The sequence below is a fragment of the Polyergus mexicanus genome, unplaced genomic scaffold, assembly GCF_030449975.1.
Source record: "Polyergus mexicanus isolate NDT 795.1 unplaced genomic scaffold, iyPolMexi1.0 SCAF_4, whole genome shotgun sequence".
Classification (NCBI taxonomy): domain Eukaryota; kingdom Metazoa; phylum Arthropoda; class Insecta; order Hymenoptera; family Formicidae; genus Polyergus; species Polyergus mexicanus.
Window position 1 is genome coordinate 1,859,751 of NW_027223324.1, and position 25,447 is coordinate 1,885,197.

Here is a 25,447-nt window from a genome sequence, read left to right on the forward strand (position 1 = left end):
GGATCAACGCGTATGATCGTGTAATATTTGTAATGATAATATTAATATTATTGATTAAGAGTATGGTTAAGGAATTATATAGAGTTACCCGGCGTGGTACGATTGCTGTTGATGGCACCATCCCCATTTTTACTATCTTCTCTCGCTGCTGATGTGCTGTATTATTGTTCAAAATATTTTGTTACATACTACGAACCAAGAAGCCAGCGACAAATGCATTCTTTCATAGCATAGAGATAATTAATATTCTATACGGATTAATAAACGTTCACATTTTTAATAGAAACATTTAGCAGAGAGTGGAGTTATTAATTCATGGATTATCTTGTTATATTTTATTTTTTTCGATCTTGATCCTTTTTCCTTTCAGCTCCAGTTTCCTGTTCGTAATTTTGGGAATGAGATATATTTAATTGTTTTCTTTCAAAGAAAAAGTTAAATTATTTAACTCCTAATAAGCCATAATTTAAAATCATAAAAGTTAAATATTATTTAACTTATAATAAATTAATTTATAATAATTTCACAAATTCGAATTGTTTTGAAATAATAATTAATACACGATACACAGAATACAATGATTTATTTATTTATTACATCAAGATGAGATATGTACATTGCTGTAAAATCGTATTTTCACAAAGTAGCTTCGGAAGTCCATGATTTTTTTATCAAGCGGTAAGTATTTGTCTATCTATATATTATATCTATACATTATTTTTATCGCTTCTCTTATCCATTATCGCTACTCTTTGTTAATAATATGTCACAATTGTATTAAAAAATCATAAATACAGATACAAGTACAGAAAAAGTATTTTTGTACTTAATTATTTCTGCTTTCATATTGTGTTTATTAATGATATGACTCTTTAACGTTCTGAAATTATAAAGTTAAATATGATAGAAAAAGAAAAAAATTTGTTACGCTTGATAAAAATTTATTATTACAAAAATTCGATTTTATTCAAAAAATCTTCTAATTTTTAATTTACTTAATATTGAGATACATAATAAAGCTAGATACATATTTCCCGTAGTTAATTAAATATAGATAATTTATAAATTCCGGATATGTAGATTGTCCCTCTCGAGAAATGTGCGTGTGATAGTCGCTCTGTCGAGATCTTTTAAATATCTTTATCGAAATCTAACAATCTAATAACTTTTTATCACATCAAAAGCCCTGCAAAATTTATTCTTATACTTACTTACTCTATGCACTGTTATATCTATTCTGAAGAGTTCCTACGTTCGATTGTTACTTTGATTTTACAATTGTATCGCTTTTTCGATGGCTTTTATATACTAACTATAAATTTGTTTCTATAAGTTACGGAGGTATACTCCGTTTCTCTATAAGAGAAACGTAAGAATAAACGGAATTATAATAATCGTCTAAATTAGGATTAGCTTAGGACGGCTTGGTTCCATACGTATATAGTTGTTCAAGTATCTCATTTTTTAAATATTCTTTTCCGCATATATATAATTTATACGTATTACGTGTTTCCAATATATTCTTCACTGTTATGTTTTTCACTGTTACATATGTATATATATGTATGTATGTATGTACGTATGTATGTATAGATGAATGATATTTAATCCAATTAACCCAAAAGTAATTCAGAGAAGTACAATACTTTGTAGAATGATTTATTCTAATCAAGTTTTATCTTCAATCAATTCTTCCTGCAAGATAGATTATGTAATGTGCCTAGTTAAAAAATTGATGAAAAAGTAATTTGTTATATGTGAAAATTTGTTTCTATATTTTTTTTTTGGATTTTTTTTTTCAGATTTGTGTGTGTAACTTTCTATCGAAGCACCGACGGATTAATTTTATTCATTATAATGATACGTTTTTTGTTGAATGTATTAGACTCGATTGTTTTACACTTATAATGACGGCTATACCTGCTGTTAAAATTTAATAATTGTTATATTTCAAGAATTTACGAAACGCTGTCATTAGTATAAAAGATATTATTTAGTGTACGAAGAGTTTTCATATCCGTCATAAATTGTTATGTTTGTCAATTTCAAATTTTTTTCTACTATAATCTGGAAGATTTCCAGATTAAGCGCAACAGTTATTACATAAGTTATAACATCCATTCATTATATTTTCATATGTGTGCAGAATTACAAGCAGAATTGGCACTTGTAGATTCATACTATGCAACATTTATGACATCGTTGCCCTTTCGATTTTGCTTTGCTCTCATTTCCCTGTTCCATTTGCTTACGAATAGAATCTGAAATGAATAAAAGAAAACAACTCCCCCTTTTCAAAAAATTCCATCCCATCGAAAATTCAATTTTAGAAATATTGTATTGGTCACATTCTTATCTTTGCAAACTGTAATCCATTATTATTTTTATATTTGAGGAGAATTTATTTTATACAGTATAGAAAATTTGTTGAAATATATATGTAATAATAATAATAATAATAAAAAAGGGATTACCAGCAATTGTTTTCTTATCCATCGCTGACAAAGCATCACAAAGCTCTTTTATTAATTGTACGTCGGGATTTAATCCGGAAGCCCAAATTATTAACATTCGAAATCCGTGCTCTTTGTAACTCGAAGAACCTACAATTGGAGCTTTATCGTCCTTTTTATAAAGCTGCTCTAAGTGCACAATAGAGGAATATCGAGATACAAATCACATGTATAAACCGAGATTAATGATATGATAATCATCTTACGTGTCATAACACAATGTCTGTTCGTTATTTTTTTAATTAATATTTTGCAATTTTTGCTTTTGCACCCTAATGAATCGAAAGATCTATATTTCTATATAATTTTTAAAACAAATATCGAGAAAATTAATTCGATGTTTATTTTAGAATGGAATAATGATTCGCGACAAAGAAACCCGACTATACGAAACATAATGTCGATTTACCTGTATATTGATGCTCGATAGCTTTGATCTGTTCAGGAGTGAAGGCCCAATGAAGAGCTAATTTTTTCCAATCGCCAGGTGCTAATTGTTTATAGGCCAACTTCCAGAGAATAGATCGAACTTGTTCGGAGAGACGTCCGTTGTTGCTGGTGATGCTGCCACCGCATGATCCTTCTCTCCATCGCCTCCGCGCTGGAGTTAATTCTCGAACCTCTTTGTCGAAATTCGAGATTTCCTAAGATTTGTAGTAAATTTCTATATTTTTTAATTTTATTACAATTTAACACTAAAATATTTGGAATATATTCAATAATGAATCGAATCTATCTTTTTGAAACAATATTGGCAATATAAAGTTTTTCGTATACGGATTTAATGAGAAATGTCATTGGGCAAATTTACTGGAATTCTCGCACGCGAAAAATATTATTTAAATCATACATTTTATGATTATTATTGAAGTTTCACGATTTATCGTGAAAGTAGAAGTTTTAAACGTCGACTTAGGATTAAGCCTCACATCAAATACGACGTGTATCAAACGCGAAATAAGGAGAAAAAAAATTTTGATGCTAAATGAAATTTTTGTCGGCGTACCTACCGGGGTCGGATAATCCAATCTCGCGGTTTTTATGATCATGTCGACGATGGCTGTGAAACTGCCTCTCGCCGCAATATAAAGTGGCGTTCGACCGCTCTGCAAATGTCAGGATAAACTTTGCTTTAACTTTATTATCGAGTTTACGATGGCTATCAATTCGGCATCCCTATCATGTTAACTTTAGTGAGATTAGGATAAAGGTAAACTCCGATTCGATTCGGAATTTTTCTGCACATAAATAACAATTTCAATTTTCCGTAGCATGTGTCACATTGTTGACAAGATCGACCTGTGTCGCGTAAGGGCGATAAATCTTTCGTCAAATAAAAGAAGATTATAATTAAGATTAAGTAGGATGGTGTGTGTTACAAGCGTATTATATTATTAGAACTACCCACATACACACACGCACAATTTTTATAATACAATACTTGTATAAAAAAAATTTCATTTTCTTTCTGTTTTTGATTAAGTGTTAAACGTATTGAATAATTAATTCATCAGCAAGACTTAATTGCATAAGGATTGATTCGTGGTTAATTATAATTAGCATATTGTGAACTCTGAATTTATATCGCAATTGTTTAATGGCGGATTTGTTTAATAATAAAATAATAATGCCTATAAATGATTAGTTAAATGTTAATGAGATGTGTTTGGAATATAAACGGATTATATCGTCAAAGAATAATACTCGATTTTATTTCCAAACAATTTTGGATTGTATTTACCTGTTCTTTTTGTTCGATATTCGCGCCCGCTGCAAGAAGTAATTCACAAATATCCGTATGTCCCATCTCGGCTGCAATATGTATCGGTGATTGAAGTCTCTAAAACAAATCGATATAGAAAGAAGTCAACAATTTTATTATAATTTTTTTGCTATCTCGAATGGAAGTAGAAAAAAATTTTGATAATATAAATATGTATTATAAAACACTTTAAGTTTTATTTGGGAAAAAATTGATATATGTGTGGTATTATTTAAAAATTTTAAACTTATTGACAATTTGATTAATATTATTTAATTATTAAGTCTACAGCTTTTTGGAAATATATAATCTATATTTTACATACCAGATTTAGGCAATTGAGATCGACACCTTTGTTAATTAATATTTCTACCGTTTCTACTTCGTTGTTTAGACAGGCCAGATGCAGGGATGTGTTACCATTCTGTAATAGATAATTGAAAAAAGAATAAACTTATTGAATTTGTTGGATATACTTTTGTCAGGGGACATCTTTTTGCAAATCTGTTTTTTTCAATATCTTGATTAATTTGATTCGTTGCATCATGCTTGAATGATTATTGAACATCGATGTATTTCTATACACAAATAATGCGTCGACAAAATATTAAGAGCTATCGTTATGCATGCAGTAGTTGACACGGATTATAACTGTACCTTGCACTGCTTGTTAAGATCAGCTCCATGCTGAATCATGGAATCAAGTATTCCTTTGCATCCTTGACTCGCGGCGACGTGAAGGGGAGTGAAACCCTCCTAAAAATAAAAAAAAAATAAAGAAAGAAAAGATTGATACATATTAATCAGACATGATATAAACGCGCCTATCATTACGATGAAATCTCGCTTCTATGAATTATGTTGATCCAATAAAAAAAAACTTTTGTTGACAATGATTAAAAATTCAAATATTTTACGAAAGATATTCTTCTTATGTTTGAATTTATTATCAAAGTTTACTTGACAATAATTATGGCATCTTATTTTTTTACATTTTATTTTATTTTACGTCTTAGCTTGTTCGCTCCCAGTGAATTATATCTTTATTCGGTTGTTAAATTGACGTAAAATTGATCGATTCGATTATACAATTTACCGCATCAGTTAGCTCGGTATTTGCTCCAGCTTTTAATAATAATTGCGCTATCCCGGTGTGTCTCGTTCTGGTGGCTACATGAAGTGGGGTATTTCCATCGTTATCCTGGGCATCTACGTTTACGCCTAATCCTATAAGAACTTCGACCGCTTCCAAGTGCTCCTCAGCGCAGGCATAATGCATCGAGGTTTGTCCTTTCTGAAAATATATCCAAATTTATCGTGAGAGGTTCAATGAATTTTGAAAGCACGATACACTTGTATGCATTTATTATGAAAAAATACATAATTATATCATTATCTTTCTATATTTATACACGTAGGTCACTTGTAGCAATGACACGTATCAGTTATTTTTAGAACTAAAAAGAATTTTCTCTAAAAATAAATATTGCATAGAATTTTAATTTAAATATTTTTATAATATTTGTGTAGAAAGTAGAAAGCGAAAACGTTGAATGAGAAAATATTTTTACACATTTTTCTATTTTATATTGAATGAGGAAAGATATGTTATTCTAGTTCTTTTTGCTCTGGCGTTGAATATTTATTTAGCGAAAATATGCAAGTTATATAAAATTGAAATAAATAACACTTTTTCGGAAATATTACTCATACAAGGGAGAGCTTTATATTAATTATTACAACCCTATATTAATTATTACAAGGACAGATATTTATATTGGGAACAAATGTGCCATTATATCTTTTAATCTGAAGAAACTGTATGTGACATACATTACAAATGATAAAATTATTTAATAGCTATTATAAAATTTTTGAAAGATTTGATTTTCATTAATTGTATTATTAGAAAAGAATGATACGCGATATTATCTTTATTCTAAAAAATATATATATATATATATATATATGCCAGACGATTATTCTAACAGACTGGACGATTTTCTCTAATCGACATCAAGTGTTATTTTTAGACAAGATAGAAAAAATTGATTGTTCATGAATGGTTATTCTATACGGCAAGCCATGCGGAACGTAAAGATGGTATCTCAATTAGAGATTAAAATTTCGCGCACGTCTATGAAAAAAATCGAGAGAAATGCACAAGAGTAAATTGAATGAAAAAGCAAGAGTATCCGGCGGAAAGAAGTATGGAGGGATTAGAGTTTGTTTACAAAGGCTCTTCTGCAAAATGTGTATGTCGAGTTCGCGGTCAGCCGAGTTTCGCAATAGTGGGGACTCCTTCCTCAAGGGATTTCGTTTGCCTTTTGATAGGAGGAGGAAGCATACACGTTATAGCAGTGTCGACATCGAAGACACAAACACACAGAGAGAAGGGGAGAGAAAAAGAAAGAGAGAGACCCACTTTTCAGGATCTAAATTGAGAGAGAAAAGATATCCTCTGACCTACCTATGCTACCTACCTACCTACCTATTTACCTACTTATGAGCGTATATACGGTTGCACATGCGGAAATCCGAACGGTTCCTCTTACCACCTTTAAACGCACAGCAAACACCGTGTGTGTGAGAGAGAGGTAGAGAGAAGCCGAGAGTCATGATCGATCGTTCTTATCGATAAATTATAAATTCCGCCTTTTGTGTCTTTGTCCCTCCCGCGCGATCGATACTGCATTGCTTTGTAGCCGTGGCATTTATTATTCTCGGACAATTGATGCATTTTCGCTGATTCGCATTACGGGGGGCGTATAGTATGTATGATACATGATAGATTTACGTGAAATGCGAATACTGCGATTAAGAGAGGAGAGAGAGAGAGAGAGAGAGAGAGAGAGAGAAATTTAATATTGTAATAATATAATCCATATAATGAGAAGCAAAACAATCTGTTAAAGTCTGATTTTGTTAATTTTTATATTGGAGGAAGATATTTGTATAAATACGATATAAAGAGAGATTGTCATAATATGTTGCAAACGGTAAAATCTCATTTGAGAAGGATCAGATAGTGGTAGCGATCGATTTTTCAATCAAATCTTGCTGTCACAATCAATAAAAGACGATGGTGTGTTTCACTGAAGATTAATGAAATACTCACTGATCTTCGGTAAAATACTACTGCTTTAATCTTTAAACTACCTGTGTTTGCAATATGTAAATTATATATATGAATATAATTGAATGTTTTAAAATAATTTAAAAAACGAATAATAATTTTTTATTACGAAACTGCATATTTGTTATATTATTTTGTGATAAAGCAAGAAAACCTTGGGACCAAGTACATTTTCCGGGAGTTTGTGGAAATATTGGGTGTATATATTTATTGTATCGAGAAGCAGCTTGAAATGTTCCAGAGCAGGTATCTGCGTCACACGTCAAAGCTGATCTCGGATTATGGACAGATGCTTACCGTCGTTGTATGTGAATAAAATATGCCAGAGAATCGCGTCGGAGATAGCGGAAAGAGAGAGATTTATAGATGAAATTGCGTTGTCAACTGATTTTAAATAAGGAAATGTTTTTCCTTTCTTTAAGAAATCCACTTTCAGATATAATCTCTACCAGCTATATTATATTGCTAAAATTCGAGGATAATGAATCTTTATTTGCACCTATGATACAAGTAATTCACTAATCGAACGCTGCCTTAAATGTTTATCATTAATTGATGTCATTAGTTGCCCTAATTGATTGTCATTCACGCGAAATCAGACAAGTGCGTTATCTTTCTTTCTGCTTATAATATGGAGTATTTATTATTACATCAGAAGCATCAAATTTACATGAAATACATATGCATTCTTCTATAAATTTACGGTTTTAAACATGGAATTTGAGATACATCGCAGTATTATGTTCCAAAATATTGTTGCACGCAATTATGCAGTCTGAGAAATGAGATGCATAAAATAATGGATAATTCGTGTTGGTACGCAAATATTTTCTGAGAAATAACTAATTAATAATTTATAACAGTTAACTATGTGCACAATTATGCTCTATTGTCTGAATAAATTTTCCGTGAAGTTTACATGGAAGTGATCGGTTTTTGATTACCAATGTTATTATATGATGAAATTTTAAGATGCTAATGGACGAACGAATGGATGAATATTCCTCGAGGCATCGAGAAATGCGAGAATCAGATTTTCAGATGTGGAATATAGCATATTGCAACGCCAAGTTCGATATAATCCGAGACCAAAGCACGCTTGTATTGTGAGAGAGCATATTAGCGTATGTACATATTTTGGAATGCGCTATATGTTATCCAACATCGAGACAAGATAAGCCCATTTGCTGTGTATTATTTGTTTATTGGTTTAATAACTTGTATAAGATATAATACGGATTACACGGAAAGTACTGGTTTTAGTGATGAACACGATTAAATTTAATTTAAACGGTAAGGTAATAAAATAAACGCGACGCAAGTTATAAATATTTTCGACTACCACATTTTATCTATAATAGAGAATTATCAAAGTAATTGCGTGACTTCTCCAATTCTTTCGACATCGCAAATCCGCGTTTCCTCTGTGGATGAAATACGTTTTCTTTCTATTTTTATATTTTTATGTAGCAATTTAATTTTTGAAAGCTTCCTGTTCCAGTTGCAGAAACTGAAATGATCGAGTTCTTTCGTTTGCAATATTTGAAAATGAAATTAAAGTAATATCTAAAAATACACTCTTATATTTTCCCGTATAGTACAAACATATTGGCAATTTTACATAATAACGATTGAAATAACATTGAAATTAAAGGATATTTGCGCTTACCTTATCCGTGGCATCGAGTATGATTCGTGGGATATTAGCGACTGCCGTTATCACTGCAGGGTGTCCGGAAATGGCTGCATGATGAAGTGCAGTCGCACCGGTGGAATCGGTGGCCTCACCATTTAACGATTCCACAGCTTCTGCGAGATATTCCACCACGCTTACATTGCTGCCGCGAGCACCACACATTAAAAGGGTGTATTGTTTCTAAGCAGAAAGAGATCTTTTATTTATGCTCCCTCTACGACGAGATGGTCTTGCGAAAGAAAGCTTGTGGCTTTTACATTATAAGGCCGCGTGTGTTTACTCTCGCGTAATTTTAATTAGTAAAAGAACTCTACTACGTCTCTCCCCTTTCTCTCTCTCTCTCTCTCTCCCTCTCTCTCTTTCTTTTTTCGTTTCGCACGCGCGAAAGAGATTCTTTTATAATTCACGTATCTTATTTTCTTATTCCGTTAACGATTCGATACGCCCAAGTACGGGAGAGAAAGCGCTATTATTTAGGACCGATATTAATATGAATATTGACACATTATTGATTTCAATTTTGTCGCGGTTTCCCGACGACGTATTTACTTTTTTCACAACCTCCGCGAGAGATTTCAGTTTCAATATTTGCTTTGTACCGTATCCGTGATCAATAAACTTCAATTAAACGCAGGATTTAATCCCGTGCAACATGTTTCGCAAATTTCCGTTGGACCAAACTTTTACGTTCTTTCTTAAATGAAGTTTTCTTCACGATAGTTTTGCGTTACATACATTCTACGCAAGTTTCGTGTATTAATAGATTTCGCGACATCTACAAACGTCGTTTCCTTAAGAAATAAAAATTTACTCTGATACATTTAATGAAAAACTTATTTTTAAAAGGATAATTGACATACCTTGTTAACCGCGGATACATTTGCTCCAGCATTGATCAACATCTTCACCGCGTCTCGGTGCCCGTGTTGAGCAGCCATATGTAAAGGGCGCATTCCATACTTGAAAGAGAAATGAATAGCTCGGAAATTAATGTTTGATAAGGAATTTCATCAAGTCGGCAGTTGTCTAGATTAAATTCCGAAAGAAATGTCGCTTCAAAAACATCTAAATGAAGTATTCATTTATCAAATACTATTTTTACATTATCTTTTTACTTATTGTCGAAATTATGACAAATCTCTAGAGAAAAGAGGCTCCATTTATATTTAAAATTAGAAATTTTCTATTTTTTTTTTTTTTATTACGAAGAAATAGCACGTTTCTTTTTCTCGTTAACTTTGTAATCATTTAATGAGTAGTTCTAATTTAAAAAACGTGTCATACCTTATCTCTCGCTTCGATATCGCATTTGGCTTGCATCAACATTTCGATAATTTCCGTATTTCCTCTAGAAGCTGCCCAATGAATCGGAGCGCGACCATACTAGAAAAAAAGATGATTCTGATGATAAATGTTTAAAAAGTGTTTATTAATTTTTTTCACAAAATAAAGTACACATTAAATAAAATGAAAAGAATAACGTATTTATTCTTATCTCTGATACATTTCTAATATAACTTACATTATTTCTGGAATCTACGTCAACGGTCTCCTTCAGTACTTTACGAACGGTGTCCGGTTCGTTTTTTATCACAGCCTCGTGTAGAAGAAGATCATTCTTAAGGACTGATGAAAGGAGAAGATACAAATAATTTATATCTAATAATAAGGTATACCTAATATTCTTTATTTTTAAACAATTGCTTATAAAATTATTTATTTTACGAAGTCATTAAATTATTTTTTTTAAATAAAAGTATATGTGTGTTACAAAATTTTTTACTTTCAACTTTTTTATTAAAATGTAACGGATCACTTTTTTATCGTAGCATGTATGTATGTATGTATATATATATATGGATTATTTTTTTCAATTTCTTTGTACTTTTAAAATAAACGATATTATATATCAGTCTTTTTTACTGTAACATGAGCGTATATAGATTATTCTCTCGATTATTTTGTTTTTGCGAAAATGTTGAAATAGATTCAAACGAAAAGCGTGAAAAAGTATGGATTTAATTCATTCGTTACACGCTTTTCATTTTAACTTCTGACAGTCACATCGTAGCGCACACGTGCTGTCGTTACTATTGCACACTGTTTTTTTATAATTTCAAGTTGCACAAATATCGATCGCGTAGAGAATCAAGGCAGAAAGAGGAAAAAAAGTTGAAACGAAGCGCGTGAAAACATAGCGTGTTGTTAATTAATTGATTTCGCAAGCGTCCCATGTGAATTCAATATTTTTTTAAAAATGTTTTGTAAGAAAAACAGATATAAACACATACACATGCAAAACATTTTAATTACAGAAATACACATAATTATTTATTTCTCTTGCTTCTTCTATAAAGATATCAAGCATTGTGAAAAATATACGGTTGTTGTATACACATGCGCGCATGGCAGTTATTTTTAAGAAATTATTTTTATTTTATCTATATACGTAAAATAAAAGCGGGTTTAATTAAAATTTTCTTATAATATTAATGCTATTGTTCTTGTAATAAAATTTTGCTTTATTGAGAGAGACATTTTGATGGAGTGTAACAAACGATCTCAGAAATTATTAGTAAAAGAAAATTTGTTTTTTTTTTTTTTTATTTGAAGAAGAAAGGGAAAAATTGATATCAATTAAAAGAAAAGAATCCAGGCAATTCAACCAAATGTGTGAGTGATTTTTCCAGGAATTTTACTATGATATAAATCTTAGAAAGTACATGTTTCACTTCTCTCTCTCTCTCTCTCTCCCTATATTTCTCATATATTCACGTTTCATTTAGGATTGCCGAGATAGCCTTAAATTTTTGCATGCTTCGTAGCACATTCTGTATGGGGCGAACTCGTACTTTACTCACTTCTAGCAGTCTTTTGGTTCAGTACTTCGTCTTCGATCGCCTCGTTGAGATTCAACGGTGGTGGGGCCTTAGCCTTCGTTATACTCAACTCTTCCTTGTCCACCATCTTTCACTGTCGTTGTTCTGAGCCTAGCATTGTTATTGGTGTCGCGGTTTTCCGTCGTTGTGCGACGCTAATGCATCTCAAGTTGCAGACCGACTACTAATTATCGACGACCTAGAAAGTCAAATATTATTGAAATGCTTAATTACAGAAGCCGCAATTGAAAATAATACAAGTCAGAAAGAGACTTGATCGGACGCAATTAGTAGCGCGCTTGTGCTTGATAACAAAAGAAACTAATCAATGGTTATATATATACTTGAATTATATAAATTTAGAATAATATTTGAGAATCGAGAGAGAAAAATAATATTTTATTATAGAGAAGGATATTTTTAAATTAGAATTTAATTTATATATAAACAAAAAAGAAATAAAAATTTAATAATTTTTGTTTTTCTTCAGTTATTTGATAGATAAATTACAATACGGAGACGGTTTGTTTATCGTTAGCTTATTAATATTACAATTTGTCAATTTGTCTTGCCTAGCAATTATCAAAAATATTTTAAATAATTGTTATATTATAATTGAAGCTTCATTGAGAAGCGGTCTATTAAAACTTGCATACATCTCTTTCGCAATTACAACTTTCTTATAATCAACGAAATACATTAATAAAATACAGATGAATTAATCACAAATATTTTTTTCTGGCTCCATATTTATATTATTTAAAATTTATTCGCTTTATCATGGCAAAATCTGTTACTACAATTTGCGAGGCATGCTGTTACGATATTGAAATGAATAATATATATCTCGCAGTTTGGTTAGCAGAATACAATATTTAATTTGACTTGATTGATTAATTAGATGTAATTAATTTATGTGCAAACTTTGATTTTCGAAATAATATCAGAAACATCTCATTGTATCAAAGAATGTTCCAAGGTATATATATATACATTTCCACATTCATCTAAACGTAGTTACATCTCATCGCAATTATAGCATTTTTAATCCACTGTAAATTTTTCCAGAGTGAGTTCGTTCACTTTGTGCAAACACACGTAAGTGAAATCGCCAGTCATAGATAAGTCTAAATTTCCCATATTATTCAAACGCACTGCAAGAAGGAAAACTTTGATCAATCTCTTTCTCTTGCAAAATATTCCCAATTTGCTTAACTTTTCTTCTTCAGCTTATTCTTTTGACACTTCCAACTGTGCTCCATTTTCATGCATAACTGACGTTTAAATTAAAAGCTGTAGCTTTATCAAAACACTGGTTTCATTAGTGCTGTACATATCAGATCAGTTCACGTGTGCTTTCAAGTTTATATCACAGCTATAGTCATTTCACAAATTACTTAATGATGAGTGAGTCAGTGAAAATATATGAATTAGACATTACGATCAGACAGATATATTTAATTTATAAATTTCTGGTATTATATATAATTGGAATCGTGAACTTCCCATTGAAATCGTAGATTAGACATATTTAAGGTAAACTAGTATTGCTTCCTCAAATAATTTCTATTTCACTCGCGGATATCTTAGATATTTAAGAATATCTCAGCTGGGTCAGAGACTGACTTCATGGAATCGCGGAAATTTCAATAATTAAACGAGAATGGAAATTATATCAAATGTCTTGATGTTTATCGTAAAGATTGCAGGCTGTTAATAGGGAATTACTTCTGTTTATAATCACCCTTAGCTGTGTAATCGATACCTGTTTTAAACTTTATTTTGGAAGTGAATACATTGGCAATACATAATATATAACGGTCTAAAGAGAGATACGATCGTGTACGGGATATGTTGTGCACGGAATACAAATTTTGTCGATAGATATTGAACGAAAATATTCTTTATCGCGAAGAGCGTAATATAATGTACTTATATATGTATTTTGAACTTCTTAGTATAATATATAACCACAATAATATATATATTTAATTTTAATTCAACGAACAATACTTTTGCATCCGTCGGGAAATGTGGGAAAGCATACCGACTGGTTAGTTTCCGAGTTGGAAAATGCTTTTTATACTTCTATCGCTTGGGAAAATGTGCTTTCACCCATGATACATTTACTCGTATTATAAGTTACGACTGCCATCTGTTTAATGATTGATTGTGTCTAACTTTACAGTCAAGGGATTGTCGGACTTTCTTTCTCTCTCTCTCTCTCTCTCTCTCTCTCTCTGTCTCTCGCGGAAGTCACGCAAATATAATCCACAATGCTGTTGAAACTTCCGGGAGTTTATTTGCATTTGTTTAATTCTGTATGAGATCTTGGATCTTGTCGTTCCTTATCTCATTACGTAACAGCTTGGTATATTTTAACAGATATTTTTATTATGTACATTTGAAACATCAAGAATATCGTAAATATTAATAACGCCAAAAATTTCTCCCGCTCTGTATTATATATAATTATTTAATAATTATTGTATAATATTATTCTAGGATATACGGCACTATTTGAACATTATTTAGCATTATATCAAAGTCTTAAGAAAATGATCTTATGATAAGATAAAGAAGCAAATTTTACATATACTATACATATATTATAATCGTCAACATGAATTTTCTCAGCTTTTTTAGCGTCGTTTATTTTGTTGTTTCGAAGAAAATATAGTTCCATTCGATAGATTGCGTGTGTTGTATATTTCATAGCTATACCATCAGAATGGCTTTTCACCGAGATATGTCATTAATAATATAATATCAGAGACGATGTTTTCGTTTCCTGATCATCCGCTCCATAAACCTGCATTTATCCGCTTGGAAAGTAAATGTGTTATTCGCGCGTGCAATGTGTAGTTCCACGTAAAATTAAATAAAGCGACATAAATTAATGTCATCAAAACTTCTCGAACGGCTTACGATGCATATTATTATTCAAACTATTAGATTAAAAGTAGCAGTTAAATGTAAATGTAATACTTTTTTATCATGAATTAGAAAGTAAAAATCTAAAATTATGAACTTTGATAGATTTATGTTAATACGTGACTCTTCAGGCATATTGATAATTAAATAATACTTGTAGGGAAAATATTAAAATATTAAAATTCTCTTTATCCTAGAAGTTACTTGATTCACAGACATGAAAAATATTAATTCTAAATTAAAGAATTAATATAATTCTAGATTAAAATATTAAAATTCTCCTTACCTAAAAGTTACTTGATTTACGGACAAGAAAAATTATTTAACAGTTAAAAATATCTCTAGTTAATTATATCTTATAAACATCATTTCTTTGAGATATAAAGCAAAAAGGAAATGCTTTATTATCTGTATTAGTACTTTGCTGGCGAAATAAAAGCACAGTTATTAAAGTCGCAAAAGAGAGCGAGTTAGGTTGAGCAAATATATTCATCAATCTTTATCATCAAGAAGTATCACCTCGTGAAAATATATTATCTTCTTCTGCTACCATTTTTCATATTTTGTCATCATGCGAGTGTCGACATTTTTTTATTGAAAAGTCAAATCGGACAGCAACGACGCTTGGGTTTAAGAAAAATTTCATACTTTTTCTTGTTCTTCTAGAATATGTTTTATAAAACTTTTCACGACATTTTTATCTCATTATCTCTCGTTTTTATCTTCATCCTACGTCATATATCTTATCTAAAATCTCGTTGTCGCATTTTCTTGCATTTTCCTTTATAAAGATCATATTGTGTTAGTAAAATATCTTTCTGTAGCGGGAATATAATGATATGCAGTTGCTTGGGAATATTTCCCCCCCTCCCCCCCAAAAAAAGAGGGCTAAATTTTACGAGATTGCACCGACATTTATTATCTTCTCTACAAAGTCCTATTATTTTTGTGTGTATTTTTATTGCATGTTCATTTTTTTACATGTTTATTGATATTACATAATGATCTTGATATGAGAATTTCTAATATTTTTTACAAAGTCTGTCCGATCTAGTTTGGCGAATTGCTAATATATACTACTTATTTTGTGTGTATAATATGTATGAAATTACATATTAACTCCAATTGTCTATTTTTTCAAAATTTATTAAATTAAAATTACACACACACTTAATATTGAATTGATAAAACGCGTTGCTCAGCCACGTTATTTCAGATATCAACATATATTATACAGGATTATAGAGATAAATAGACTAGAACATTTTGATATTTATAAAATTTAAACATAGAGTCATATTTACGAATCTTATAAGTTACACGACTGTGTAAAACGTCACTACTTTTCTAAATATTACTTGAAGAAAACTAAAATATATTTTTTATAATAAAATCATTCTATTTCAATATCAACAATTGCGCAATTAGCTACTTTCCTTTATAAGAAAGTTATACAAAATATAAATTTTTAAAATAAATCATTCACATGCAATAATTTCATATTATATAGATTTATTCCCGAGAAATAGCACAGCTATCAAAATGCCTTTAATAAGTAAGCCCACACACACAATGACAGATGCACAATTGGATTTTGAGGCATGTTTGGAGGTGTACCATTGTTGTGTGCCCAGTACCAATCTATAGTCAACACATGCGGTAAGATTTTGATGCTTTGCTATGCGATAGCGCATTGATCTCTTGAATGCGAATCAGAATACGAATGTCACGGCCAGATATAATGGACGCATGCCAAAATTGAAGATGAAATACTGAACGAAAAGCTGTCTTTAATTAATCCGAGAAATTACATATAAAATATGTGTATCTCAATTAAAATGCAGATGGAAATTAAGTGATTCGATATTGATAACGATCAAATTAAAATTCGGGCTGTATTTACTATAAATAAGTTTAAAATTGAAATATTTTTAGATATGTGACTTTATATCAAAACTATTGTATATTCAATATAATTTGGAAATAGTTTTTATTATACACACTTAATATGTCGTCCTGGTAATAGTTCTAATATTTTTTCTTTTAAAAATATATATCTCTTTGTATAAAAATATTTTTAGGTGCCCTATATTATCATTAATAAAAAAGATAAAAATTTCGAAAGCTATTGTATAAAAATGTATAAAAATTAAAATGTGTAATAAATCATTAAGCGTAAGATATAATTTAAAAGTGAATGCGAGAGAGATATTATCAAATATTATGTAAGAGAAACAATTGTTTTTCGATTTACAATAATATAAATTTTATTCTTGAAATATCTTATTAATGCGCGATAAATATTGAAATGATACTCGATTCGATATTGATGGAAAAATACTCTGATACGATATTCGAATCGATGCACTTAACCGAAGATACAGCTTTGATAGAGCACACGTGGATGATGCTTTATACGATTCGGTGAATATAATCTGCTTAAATAAAGCACATATTACAGTTTATTAATAGATTAATTGCAAAATTATATGCATGTAGTTGTTGCATGTTTTGTTTATTACGGAATAATTAAATACGTTGAGGGGATTTCAAATATAAAAGATATCGGCATAGTAAAATTAAAATGAAATATAAAATTGTATTTCCTTTTTGTATAGAGCGAAAAAAAAACTGGAATTGCTTTTGTCTGTATATATTAGTGTATACGAATGCTTTTTAATATACAATTTTTCACAATTTAGCTTTATACAATCGTATGGGCTTTTTTGTTGTAAAATAAAAATTATAATAAAAATTATTGATACCGGTATATGTGTAATAATCATGCAATAGTATAGTTTTATACTATATAAATTTATTTTAACATTGGTCTTCTCGAAATGTCACTTTTTGAATTTTCAACTTTGACAGAAAATAATATCTTTATTTCTCATCGTCAACCGCGAGACGATTCATCCTTTTAAACTTATATAATTTAGCCAATAATATACGCGCATACACATATATATATATATATTAAAATATGCCGGCAAAGTCGGCTCTTTTATTTATGGTACAGATATAAACTTCATATTTCTCCATATTGTTAATTTAACATACGATTTCATTTGTATAGCGAGAACGTTAAAATTTCAAATGTTGAATCAAAGCTTTTACAGTTCTGATTTAAAAATAGAGCTAAAAATTATTGCAAAAACTGTTTAATATTTCTGTATTGTATTAACTGTAATAACATAAATTTTATTTACGCAATGGAAAAAATATATCTCGAAAGAGAGTATCCGTTTTACTGTTATGAAATTATTGTATTTCGACGTCTAACCACACGTTTACTCCATCACTCGACCGGCGACTGATTGATGAAAAATCGTGCTTCGAATGTTCGTATCTCTGAGAGCGTAGCTCGTATTTATTCTTTCTCGCAAGTCTGGTCAAAGGGGAACGTGCTCGGCTAGCTAAAGAAAAATAAGATACAGTTGAGACGAAAAAGTATTCAGAACTTCATTAAACTGGTATTACGATATATAGAGTATAGCGATTGCACTCACGCTAAAAATACGCGCGATATAATCAGCTGGTTCGCTGATAGCTATTATTTTGTATTTCCCGTATCACAAGCCTAAGGGATCTTTATTTATTGTAAATAGTGTAATAATATTAACATGCAATTGTTTGTGCATGCACTTTATACCGACATAAATGCTCGATATAATTTAATTTTTAAATTGTACTGAGATTCAATAATAAATTATAATTTGAAATTTGCGCAGTGAGTATTCATTAAAAATTGTAAATTAGTAAATTAATAAAATTACTTTTATAATATTTAATATATATATATGTATATATATATATATATATATATATATATATATATATATATATATGTTTATATACAGATATCTATAAAAAATAAATTTTAGTCAACGCGCAAATGATTAAAAAAATGTATTGCGTGCGATATGATCTTGGGATACTACAGTTATCACAGAAAATGTTGAATTATGATTATATCGGGGAATGTCGCGTGATATCATACCAGGAAAGATGTAAAAATAACAATTTCGCGTGCGCGTAGAAAAGATTTTAATGGAAAGGAGGTAAGTGGCTTTTTTCCGACTCAGAAAGTGACCTTATTAGTCGTGAACGAACTCTCAAGTCATTCTCTTTGTCACTTGCCGTCACTTTGTGCGAAAGGCGATCTATTTGGGTAAATAATCGTCTTCAAGCTTCCGTAATCGTAATTACGACGCTTAAGCCGTCTGTCTTATGGTGACGGTATAGTTTCCTGAATAGGAATTTGTTCTCAATAATTCAAGCTTTCTGTCGAACGAAACTTTCCTCGTATCTAGCAAGCTCCTGAATATCGCCACAAATATATATCAAGCCTTTAGAACTTTCAGAGCGATGCATCGGTTACTATCTTCTATAAAGTATACAAGGAGTTACACGAGCGAATTATGCTCCTTCCTTAGATTGAAATTTAATTTTAATTTATTAACTGAAAGTTGTGCTAATTTTGATTGGGTAAATATCAAATTACGACATTATTTAGAAAATAAAATAAAATTTGAATGTAAATTTAGAATTTTTTTAGGACATACACGATTCTTAATTTTATTATATATCTCTCAACTTTTAACTTTAAGCCAAAGAAAGACAGAAAGTAGGCTATTTTTCTCTACGCGATACATGATATAACATGTTTCCTTAATGATTCCGAATAAGGATTAGTATTAATTTGTAAAAAAACTAAAACATATCTGTCTATAAATATAGAAAAAGTTACTTAAATGTATTCAACTATTAGAAAGGTATTAGAAGCACAGAAATAGTAGAGAAAATTGTTGAGTAGCCGATTTGCGGTAAATAAGCTACAATTTGCTAAACGTTATGATTGCCTTAATTGTTGTTGTCTTTCAATTCTACCTTTGTTAAACACAGGCCAAATAAATGTGTAGATAATACACATTGTTACATTATTTAGAACGATTTACATGTATAATAGAAAATATAATATTAATATATTAATAAAAATTATGTGATATTTTTATTCAATACGTACTATATTTTAAAAGGAGTATTGTAATTATTTAATGTAAAAGTTAATGTATTTTTCATGTAATTTGTACTATTGTAAAATTTTTTTTCATGTTTTTAAATGATTCTGTAAAATGAAACAAATTCATGAGAATAGTTTTAAAAAATTTTAAATATTCTGTCAAACATGTTAATTATAAAATAGAGAAAGAAAAAAGATAGAAAAAAGAGAGGAATGTTTAAATATTTTATATTTACGATGCACTAGAAGTTTCCAATATTCAGAATGTTTTCCAAAAATGTCGAAATATCACTCTCTATTCTATAGATACAAAAGCGCTGAAAACAATCTATGCAACGTTCCCATTTATCCCTCATATGTGTATCGTTATAAAAATATACGCAGTTTACCCCTATTAAGAGAACTTTTTCAAACTTTATATACTTATTGAGCAATATGATATTGAGCAAAATAATTTAGAATAATGATTATCTCTTCAATCATTACGAAAATTTAAATTTACATAGATTCGTTAATGATAGTAGAATTACTTGTTGTCAAATCACTTCGCGTTTATGTCTCTTTCGTAATGTCAGTTTCAGTCTCCGTTGAGTTTTCGTGAGTTTGCGCCGTCGATTATTGATGTAAAATGTAAAATGACGAGGGAAATGCAAGCGTCGCTCAGCTTCGCAACGGATCATTTATGTATTGCGTGTATATATGCATGTACATATATGACCTGGGTAGCCAGCAATTTGTATACACACGGCCCTTTTTAAAATTTTTGTAACGCTACTGTATTATCTAAGCTTGTTAGCTTCATACACATGTATTCGCCTGACTCTGAATTTTGCGCAAAATATTACTCGGCTATGTTGTCAAGTAAATTTTGATCGCGCTATCTCAATTCCCCCTGTAAGGTATCCTGATATATTCTGATAAAACCAGAGTCGACCTGGAAAAACCTGACCCGAAATGGAACATAGTACAGTTTTACTAGCTACACATAATCTGAAAATATGGATCGTTTTTTTATTACAGCGAAAAATGGATAAGATTATATTTTTTTTTGTGAAAACAAATTTTTTTTTTATATAGGTTTTGCATCATTTTTAATTTAATTTTGTTTTTTGATTTTTAAAATAAATTAAATATATAATAATATCTCGATAATATGAGGACATAATTTATTGACTTGCTCCTTTGTAATAGTCTTTTTTGTTATTATGCTAATCTTCAACCTATTTGTAGTTATAGAAGGAAGAAAATATTCAACTTTTAATATTTTTATTAAGAAGGATCTATTTTCCTTTGCAAAAGATATATTATGTTATTGCAAATAATCAGAATCCTCTCAAGCCGGTCATAATACTATATAAAATATAAAATATTATTTTAAATAACACGAATTGGAAAATAAAATGGAAATATTAAAAATTTTAACAATTAATTCTTTTTATATTTTAATTATTTAAACTAAAAGATTAAAATTGAAATTGGTAATCCACATAAGATTTAAATATTATATATGCATTTTTTTTTCTCCTTATATTTTTACGATTTATGAAGTAATTTCTATTTTTACATTATTTAATATGATAGAGTATACGTTTAATCTCTCTCTTATGACAGAATGTAGTTTTAATTTCAGTATTATAATGCTGGGATTAATTCTCATGAGTCATAGTTTGCGCTTTTATCAAATATTTGATATTCTGACTTTATAAATATGTTTCCGTGTTAGAGTATTCTAACAAGCTGCTGCTTCTCCAAAACTAGCAGATATTTTACGAATCTCTTAAGAGACTGTAAAATTTTAAACTTTGTGTTTCTTTTCTCACTATCTGTTATATATGCTGCATTTTAGAATAATGCAATAAGATAACACTACCATACACAGAATACTTTTTTAAATCAGTATCCAAACATTTGTAAACATATGTATTCACTGATTGACTTGATAGATCTTCTCTCATCGGAGATTTGATAATATTTTACAATTAATTAATTTTCCACATTAAATGATTTCGGATAGTTTTAAATCATAATTGTTAAAATAAAATTGATTGACGTTTAGTTTTTGGAAGGCATCTTATTTTTAACCGATTAAGAGATATGTGTATTAATAGAGCGATATTGAAAAAACAAACAAAGAATCATATAAGCTTTTGAGAATAATATAAGATTTTTTTACGAGAATAATAGAAAATAAAAAAAATATAATCTTATAGTTTATATTTTATAAAAAATTTTATTTTATAATTATATTTATGGGAATATTTAAATTTATATAAGAGAAAGTATAATTTGTTGGAAATCTTTATATATAACATATGGAAGAAATTATTTCCAGATTAGAGTTTGTCATTTACTAGAAATATTTAGAATCTTCCAAAATTTGTTTACGATATGTGACGACAATGAATACGAGTACGAAGTTGTAGCACCGCAAAATAGATTATAATTATTTCGTAAAGTCAGACGAAATGTCGTCTGTTAAATTGAACGGGGTTGTTTCCTGTGACGGTTAATTAGTTTGGCTTGAACATAAATGCCACATGAGAATGTATGAGAAATGGACGCGATATGACTAACAAGTGTCACATGATGTCTTAAATAGTCTTCATGTTCCACCCCCCATTAAATGACGATTATATTTATAAAACGCGGAAACGAATTTTTCTTTCACAATTTTTCGCATTTGCAGAATGTATAAAATATGTATTCGAGAATATTTCTTTTTCTACAATTATCATAATATTTGGCATAAAATTATTTATATATTTGTATAAAAATATGAAGAACATAACTCTCGGATTTATTTAGCTTCACTATCACATTTAGAGTTCACTATAAGCTAAATTCTCATGATATTCTTATGATATTTCTACATTTTAGCACAAACGCTCATACATCAACTGTAATTTGTTACATTTAGTTCTGTCATCTATCCCTTAAACGTGCATTTTTAATTTAAATTTCGTAGAAATATTTTCTATGTTAAATATTTACTTACGTATTGTTTCTTTCTCAAAACTATTCTGGTAACGGAGAATCACTGTTCTAGTTCTTTGATTTCTCACTGATATAATGGAATTGAAAAATCAGGTATAAGTAACGAATGCTGCGTCACGATAAAAGCAACGAAAAGCTCGACCGAGATTCATGCTACGAGAAGCAGCATGCTACTGAGCGAATCATCCCCCGTTTCACCCGCGAGACCACCCCATTATTAGGTCGACGGCAGCGCAGCCACATGGAGGGTTGGATTACTATTACAAGCACTCTAGTTGGCATGTATTCGGACTTGCTGATTTGGAAACTGTTCGAAATTGTCTTGAGATTGGAACATTTTCTTTTGTTCCGTTCGATCGTAATATTAAATATCATACGTTGCAGTTTAAAGCTGCACAAATTTAAAAGCTCTTGCAATTAAGATAACGATGATATTATAATTGCATTTGTAATTTCTTTGCGATTTTGTAATATTTTAATTTGTCTGAAAATATTTTTTCTCACTTTTTTTTAATTATTATTTTTAAAATTTTTGTTATTTAAATATGTATTGACTTTATATATACATATACTTATAATAAAGCGTTGATTACTGTTAGTTTTATGCGGTATTTTTTAAAAAATTAGATTACGGAAATAATAAAGAAATGCACAATTTATAATATATATCTGGAGAAAATAAAACGTCGATGTGTCCATTCGTATTTTTTTGGTGTATTGATCTTTTATATCTGCACGATTTACGATGCGTATGACTACCACTATTAAATTGTAGCTAGAATAGAACATCTTCCGATAACTGCACAGCGATTTTACAAAATACGTTGAAAGCTCGGCAACGAAATGAAAAAGAGTCAAGGAGATTTTCTTTAAACATTAAATGTATTTTATGCTTACAATATGTGTAGGTGACAACAACTTTTGTTTGCGCCCATTAATATGAGATATAATTACATTATTACAAATTTACTATTTGTTTATTATTCGACATTATTAGTATTGGCCGTATCGTGATATATCCGATATTATTTAATATGATAAGATTGCTTTTGAGGTGAGTTATAAGCAGTTTATTACCGTTGGTAAATTTCTGAAAATAATAACATTTATATAGTGCCATTTTTTACCATGAATCTGATGAATCTAATTTTAATGTTTAAAAAATTAAAGCTACTAAAAATATAGAAAATTCGCAATCATTTCATGCCATAAGCAAAATTTACATTATTTTAATGTATACAAAAATAAAATATGGAATGCATAGAGAGACTAATTAAACGAGCAGTTCTAATTAATCCTGGAATTCTATAGAAATTTTAGAGAGTGTAGGATTTCAGATATGGATTTCAGTATGAGTAAATTTCTCGAGAATTTATTGTAATTTATTAAGCTGTCGCGTGTCCTTTCTAAATACGCCGAAATTTAATGTTGTTTTATCCCTAGCATTAATTAGATTTACGCGTAGTGTACAATTTAGCAATGTTAATATATTTTTCAATTAATTTATTGGAAGAAATAAATGTATTTTAAAGAATATGCAAGATACATCTAAATTTAAATCATTTTTATTTAAATAAAAATTATGTGTTGAATATTATCTTTTTTCAAAGTTTCTGAAAATTCAATAGATAGATAACGGGGTAAAAAAATCCTAAAATTAAAATTGCAATTAAATAAATTTCATTGGAATTATGTAACGAAAAAGCTTTTATTATATATTAGCTAATCTAATATTATTATAAAACGTAATTTTGTACAAAATTTTCAAATGTTTAAAACTCAACAACAATCTCCTTGACATTGTTTCTAAGGAAAAATTATTAAGAAGAAACAAATATTTATAAAATATACATTTACCAATATTAATTTGATTTAAAAATCAATTCTAACTGTACATACTATATTTAAGCAATGTTGAAAAGGTTAATACAAACTTTTGGGCACTGGTGCACGTGCTATAAAGTACCTGTTTATCTTTGACTCTCAATAAAGATTTGAGTTAACGTCAAAATTAATATTTACTGGGGTCGGCTTTTTAGGAAGAATAAAAGATATACTATGAAAAATATTATAAGTACTTTATAGCACGATACCAATGCCCAAAAACTCTCTCTCTCTCTCGTATTGGCCTCATCATCTACTTGGATTTGTTCTAAGATAACAAGCCGTGAAAGTTATTTTTTATAAATATATATATTTATCGCATATTCTGTGAAATCGTTATGCTATCAACCGTTTTTTTTTTTTTCGTTTATATACACATTAATTGATTGAAATTATTAATTATCAATGATAAAGCTCTTAAAATCTTGATCTTAACCATTGCAATTTTCAGTTTCACAAAATATGCTTCTTCAAAATATTACTACGCTACTTCAATGTTATTAAAACGATGCGCAGAATTTTCCTCATTCTCTGAAAATTGTTTTAGCACGATTTCTCGAATTAATCTATCATGAAATTAAATTTTCCAAGCGCTGAGAATTCCGTATCAAAGCAAATAATTTTAA

General features: G+C 29.5%; 1 protein-coding gene across 5 annotated transcripts; it reads right to left on the reverse strand.

The window, feature by feature from the left end:
• Positions 1-854: 854 nt before the first annotated feature.
• On the reverse strand, positions 855-23,077 carry LOC138932349 (ankyrin repeat and death domain-containing protein 1A). Of its 5 annotated transcripts, none has more exons than XM_070294078.1 (14): positions 22,939-23,077; positions 11,969-12,185; positions 10,630-10,733; positions 10,392-10,490; positions 9,968-10,066; positions 9,081-9,287; positions 5,372-5,569; positions 4,933-5,031; positions 4,601-4,699; positions 4,255-4,353; positions 3,524-3,619; positions 2,923-3,157; positions 2,475-2,603; positions 855-2,261 (listed from the first exon to the last, which is right to left on the reverse strand). In XM_070294078.1, exons 2-14 carry the CDS (start codon positions 12,072-12,074, stop codon positions 2,176-2,178), a joined length of 1,656 nt encoding a protein of 551 aa, XP_070150179.1. In that variant the 5' UTR covers positions 12,075-12,185; positions 22,939-23,077; the 3' UTR covers positions 855-2,175. The 5 variants fall into 5 exon arrangements, with proteins under 5 accessions (XP_070150179.1, XP_070150178.1, XP_070150177.1 ...); XM_070294077.1 differs by having other exon boundaries at positions 2,475-2,615; XM_070294076.1 differs by having other exon boundaries at positions 2,475-2,642.
• Positions 23,078-25,447: the final 2,370 nt, after the last annotated feature.

Excerpts from the sequence above, each read along its gene's own strand:
- LOC138932349 (XM_070294076.1), bottom strand. The coding sequence starts at position 12,074 with ATGGTGGACAAGGAAGAGTTGAGTATAACGAAGGCTAAGGCCCCACCA. Across the intron at positions 10,491-10,629 it reads ACGTAGATTCCAGAAATAAT|TATGGTCGCGCTCCGATTCA; the intron begins GTAAGTTATATT and ends CTTTTTTTCTAG. Across the intron at positions 9,288-9,967 it reads ATGTATCCGCGGTTAACAAG|AAACAATACACCCTTTTAAT; the intron begins GTATGTCAATTA and ends CTTTCTGCTTAG.